This window comes from Prunus avium, chromosome 8 (assembly GCF_965620075.1).
Source record: "Prunus avium chromosome 8, drPruAviu1.hap1.1, whole genome shotgun sequence".
Lineage (NCBI taxonomy): Eukaryota > Viridiplantae > Streptophyta > Magnoliopsida > Rosales > Rosaceae > Prunus > Prunus avium.
Window position 1 is genome coordinate 34,332,375 of NC_142291.1, and position 6,000 is coordinate 34,338,374.

Genomic DNA, 6,000 nt, shown 5'->3' on the forward strand with positions numbered 1-6,000 from the left:
AAAACAGAATTTATAACCAATAATGCATTTTTAGCTCATTTTTATTCTAACCAAGTTAAAATCTATGAAAACATAAAAAGAAAGTAAAAAGCTATAAAATGTCAAGAACTAACTCAAAATATTTGGTGAATAACCTGATAAATCAAGTGTAAAAATGAACCCAACAGCCATAAGATGATAAATAAAAATACAATTTGAAAGTGAATAAAATGTTGAGTAAAAAGTGAATTATAGTAGAAGTAGAAGAAAATGTATGAGGATTTGGTGTTGAAAGTGAAGAGTATTGGTAGGTATTTATAGAAAAAAAAAAAACAGTATTTTTGGGTATTTTTTTTCATTATTTTATTGCACAAAAATTGGCTACCGTTGGATTGGAGGAAAAAATCCGATCGGAGAGCCCAGACGACGCCGCATGGCTACTAGCCGTTGGTTGCACTGTAGCGCGCGCGTTTGAATTTTTTTTAACGTTCACGCGCCAAAGGTAAAAAAAATTGAACTGCAAGGGCTGACGTCATCCCAAAATTCGGGCTTGTGCACTGGCTCGCCTCCCCTCAGGCCAACCCAGTCTAGTGGCCCCCACCTCCTGCTCGGGCCAGCCCTTGCTGCTGGAAACCGTTTTTTGGCCCAAACAACCCCCCCAGCCCGTGTTGCTGGAAGTGCTCTAGTAAGAAAGTTGAGGATGAGTAAACCCTAGTCTATGTCTACATGTTGCTATTTTATGACAAGGATCCTAAGGGGCTCATTAGTCTTTTGCAATTTGTCTAGCTGTCATTGTGTGCCTGGTTATGTTAAGAGATATGTACATTGGGTAAAGGGTTGAACAGGGTTTTAACACTTTTACGTAATATATGGGAAATTTCATGACGTATTATCATCGTTTACGGTAATAAACTCTGCAAACTCATGAAGCTCCCAATCTTTGAGGAATTATTTGAAACCCTAGAGTCAGATTCAAGTTTCAACAAGATAGATAAGTCTAAATATTTGTTTTTGGCTTTTCCAATTAGACAATTTTATCGCTGCATATTCAAGAATAACATCTGAACAAGATGAAGAAAACATAATCTCAGCTTTTCTTCTCTTCAAACTTGATGTGAATGCCATCCCCAAATCCTAACATAGGATTTCGAGCAATGCGTGCCCCTTTGATGGTTGTCCACCTATTAACAGAAATTCAAATGATGGTTGGTTAAGAGCTGTCAAGAACTGCAGACACAATTTTTGTAACTTGAGATTCAAATGAGATAAAACAAGAGGGCAAAGAAATGTGTTAAGTTTCTGATGTGGAACTGTGTGTATTCTTCAACACTCCACCTCATGTGGGATCACTTTTTAGTGGGCCACATGTGCAACCAATTTCACATCGGTTACCCTTTTTTAAATATATTTTTTATATTATTTTAATTTGGGGTTTTGTTTGATTTGGATTTAATCGGGTCGAGTCAACCGGCCCGCTTTGATACCATGTTAAGATTTCAAAGAGACGGACCCTTAGCCCACCACTAGCAACATCGATATTGTACCCAATTTAACCACCTGTTTAGTAGGTGTGAGGTTTTATACAAAAGACCTCGACTTTATTAGGAGTGGAGCCATTCATTATATGAGACTTTCTATTTTCAACTTTCCAATGTGAGGCTTTTTACTTTCACATTCTCACACGCTCCCGGACGTGTGATGAATTTTCAAGCCTATCATGTGGACAACACATATTGGGTAACGTGGAGCACGTGTGGGCTTTCACACGTGGACTAACCTGGCTTTGATATCATGAAGGAAGTTGAGGTTCCCCCTTTGCTAATTGGTTTTAGGGTGGAACCTCAATTTTCTTCATGGTATCGGAAAATTCACCATTCTTTTGATCTTCATCTCATCGATTGGTTTGTTGGTTGAGAGATTTTCATCATTTGTAGAACATTGGTCTGAGAGATCTTCCATCTTTGTTAAAGAAGAGAGAAATCAAAACCTAGGACCTTTGGAGTAAATACTCGTATTCCAACCAATGAATATGAACAAAATACATTGGTCCAATCCAAGGTATTTTTATTTAAAAAAATTTACAAATTTTATGAATTTTATTAATACTTTCATATTGTGGATTCCTTAATATGCATTGGCAGGTAAAAAAGGTAAACTTAAAATCTGTTATTTATTAAATCAAAAGAAACAAGGAGGCTGAGTCCCCAAACAACAAGATAGAACAAGTCATTTAAAATAACTCATGTAGTTAATATTTGATAACTGGGAGGCCTTTTTAGTGCACAACCCTCAATTATTCCAACTTAATTATATAGATTTTCCTGTTTTTGGGCTAATTCATAACTTAATTGCACGTTATTTTTAATTATAGGTACATCTAGACAAGTGCTCGATCATTTCCCGTAAACAGAATTTGAAAAGTATCTCAGTTTTTCTTCTCCGAGAGCTCAATGTGAATGCTTGACCCAAATCCTAACACATGCTTTCGAGTAATGCGTCCCGCTTTGATCGTTTTCCAGCTATGAACAAAAAAGTTAAAATCCAAAAGATGATTATGCTCTATCAAAAACCTTGTAGGCACACAGTATATTTGTAACTTGTGGTGAGAAAATGAGATAAAAAATAAGAGGGGAATGGTGAAATGTACGTACCTATATTTGGTGACCAAGACATGGAGAAAGGTGGCCAAGAACACCCTACTATACTCTGCCCCTGCGCATTGTCTCGATCCTCGACCAAACGGCATGAAGTTCTTCGATACAACAAGGGAGTCAAGGTCCTAATTTCCATAAAATATTTACACATGTGTGTATAAACAAAATTAGCTTATTTTGGGAAAATGGCAATATTACTCTCAAGTTACAACACCAAGCCCCTCTCTTCCTCCCCACGAAAACGCACCTGCCAACGCCATGGATTGAACTCGAGGGGATCCTTGAATGTGTTGAGACTTAGTTGAAGTGCAGAGGTGAGAGCCATAATCGTCCAACCTGCTGGAATTGTAAATCCTGCAAAGCATGTACTTCAACATTTTAGTGAAAAAAACATTTGGAGTTAGAAACTAAAGGCCTAAGCTATTTGTAACGAAGGACGTACCGTTTACTGGGATATCTTTCAAAGCTCTGCGGAACAATGCAGGTGCAACATTTCCCAGTCTAAGAGTTTCATTGACAACCTATGTTTTCCAAAGACCAGCAAGTTAATAAGGCATTTTCCATAGTATTGTGTGAGTAGAAACAACATGTTCAGCTTGTGTACTTTGTAGAACTATTTACCTGACGAGTGAAAGTCATCGATTTATATTCGTCCCAAGTGAGTGAGGAATTTGCATTTTCTCTGTTTTTGAGAAGTGCCTCATTCTCAGCCTAGACGATAAAAGATATTTGATTATTTGTGACTTATGTAGAAAATTAAAGAACATGTTAAATTGATGCCTAAACTTTGTGTACTTACAGTCAACTCTTTTAAAGCTGCAGGATGCTCTGCAAGTAAACTGAAAGCTAATGCCATTATTGATGAAATAGGATGAAAGCCAGCAAACAAGGCCCCAAATAAGGTATAAACAACAAAATCCTCGGATAAGAACTTCTCTTTGTCCATGTCGCTGCTGATTTGGCCAAGGAAATCTCCTCGATGTGTGTCCGGTGACATGCGTCTCTTCTTTAGCATATCCCTCAGCATTGTTGTTATCTTCTCGCGGTCCTGAATAGGTACCAAAGCTTTAAATATCTTTATGGTATCTGATTGAATAATTGAAACAAATTTTGCATGTTTTGATAAACAAACCATTTTGAATACTACCTTTAAACAATTATGGTATGCTGTACCAGGAACATTCAAGGGAATTGACAAAAAAGTGTTCAAGATTTTAGAAAATTTATCACTGAGGTTATCAGATGATGTTTCAGCATCATAACCAATCAAATGCTTGGCACCAAAATTGAAGAGCATCTGCGACGGCGAGAAAAGATAATTTTAGTATAAACAATAAGCGCAGTGGATCATAATAACTAATGGATAAGTGATTAAGTAGTTGGGTTGAAATTTTTACAACTGAGCTAGCATCTTTAACTTCAACCGATGGCTGACTTGACCAGGAGGCTAGAGTTTTGACGACCGTTTTTTCTATTAGAGGGAGCAACTTTTCCTTAAGCGTCTCAGCGCCCAAGTGATTCAATGAAATGCTCCTTATGTACTTGTGAACAGTATCAGCTGCATTCGTGTCGTCAGCCATATTGAAGATCTTGGTAAATGAGTCCAAGTACCATAGTTCAACTAGCTTGCCTTCTTATTGAAATAGGTAACTATTGAATTTGGGATCGGCTGAGACTACAATTGGTTTACCAGCCAAACTAGTCCGAAATATCAGGCCATATCTGCAAGGAAGAGAAGAATTTAAGCGAGAAATGAAACTAGAATTTGTTATGGTAAATTGAGTAGGCATAGTTTATTTACTTTTCAAGTCTCTTCTTAAAGAAAGGATGAAGATCAATGGAATAGCTCGGAGTCATCGCATTGAGAGTCTCTCCAACGAGAGGCCAGCCCATAGAACCCGGAGGGAGAACCCCATTGCATTTTGGATTTCTCCATTGTGTAATCCAGTGAGTAATGTATGTCACTAGCAAAACTACTAAACTCAATCCAACAACAGCCCATATTTTCAGATCAGAGAAAGAATTGTAGTCTTGTCGGTTCACCTCCCTTCTCTTTATAGATATATCATATATCTCACTGCCATCTTTGGAGATGGTGCTGTTGGTCTCAAATGTATTAAAGTCTCTGTACGTGCCAAATCTACTTACCTAACCCTAAAAAGCTTGTATCTTAACGTTAAAATCTATCCAGTTGCAGTAAGTTTCTACTCGTTTTTTTGGTCAAGTTTCTGCATTGGTAGCAGCATTAATACTTAGTTAGTTTAGGTATTTTAAGTTAGGTTTCTAGAATTCCATCTAGATAAGTTTTCTAAACGTGCATCAAAAATTTTAATCTTGCTCATCAATCCACGGGACCACGGCGTATAAACGTAAATCACTCCACAGAGTCAAATCATCAACACTGATTTATTTTGTAAGTCTATTATAAGTTTGGTCGAACCTCATGTTTAGTTAGGTTATGGGAGGTGTAGCCTTCTTGCATTCTAGCTCAATATGAAATACGTTTTTTTTATTTTTTTTATTGAAAAGAAAATTCGGACAATTTTATTGCTCAGGAAATACCATTATCATAGTTAATTAGGAGTTTCTAGTCACTAAATCGATGCTCAAAATTTGTCCACGTACAGTCAACTCCTGCAAAACTGAAGAATGCTTTGCTAGTAAACTGAAAGCTAAAGCCAGTACTGGTGAAATAGACTCAAACGTAGCAAATAAGCCCCCAAATATCAGCGGCAGTGCTAAATCCTCTGTTATTGAAGTATTAGGAGGGCGCCGCCATTCGTTGGTGGTTGATTTTAGGTCAAAATGTATTAAAATTTCAGTGCATTCAAAATTCTATTTAAGTAGGCACGCTAAATTTTTATTTTATTTTATGGTCAAAATTAGGAAGGGGAATGGAGGGAGGAAACTCATACACATGGGTATTTCGGACTTGAATCCGGGATCACTTGGGAGCACACTAAATGTTTGGGCCAATCCAACTAAGGCTCAGTTTGGGATTGCTGTCACTTTTTTTAAAAGTTGATTATGATGTGCTTTGAAAATAATTAGCTGTAAAGTAAAGCAGCTCCATGTTTGATAAACAATATTTTTAAAGTGCTGTTAATACAAAAAGCAGTGTCAAAACTATTTGGTGAATTTTAATATAAAATTGTTGTAACTGTGAATAATGACTAAAATAGACATGATGTTGAAAGTGTTATGTACTAATCATGTGGTGGTAGTGGTGGTGATGGAGTAAAGGTGGTGGTAGTGATGAAGGTGGAGTTGGTGGTTGTGGTAGTGGTGGTGGTGGTGACAGTTGCAGCATGGTGGTGGTGGTGGTGGTGGTCGTGGAGGTGGAGGTGGAGGAGGTGGTGGTGGAGAT

At 37.4% G+C, this 6,000-nt stretch overlaps 1 protein-coding gene across 1 annotated transcript; it reads right to left on the minus strand.

Moving 5' to 3' along the window:
* Positions 1-2,183: 2,183 nt before the first annotated feature.
* LOC110753989 (cucurbitadienol 11-hydroxylase-like) lies at positions 2,184-4,633 on the minus strand. Its single transcript, XM_088246237.1, has 9 exons — positions 4,435-4,633; positions 4,031-4,355; positions 3,781-3,930; positions 3,433-3,681; positions 3,255-3,344; positions 3,076-3,154; positions 2,881-2,987; positions 2,631-2,758; positions 2,184-2,498 (listed from the first exon to the last, which is right to left on the minus strand). The coding sequence occupies exons 2-9, from the start codon at positions 4,211-4,213 to the stop codon at positions 2,405-2,407; spliced, it is 1,080 nt and encodes a 359-aa protein (XP_088102363.1). The 5' UTR covers positions 4,214-4,355; positions 4,435-4,633; the 3' UTR covers positions 2,184-2,404.
* Between the last annotated feature and the right edge of the window lie 1,367 nt (positions 4,634-6,000).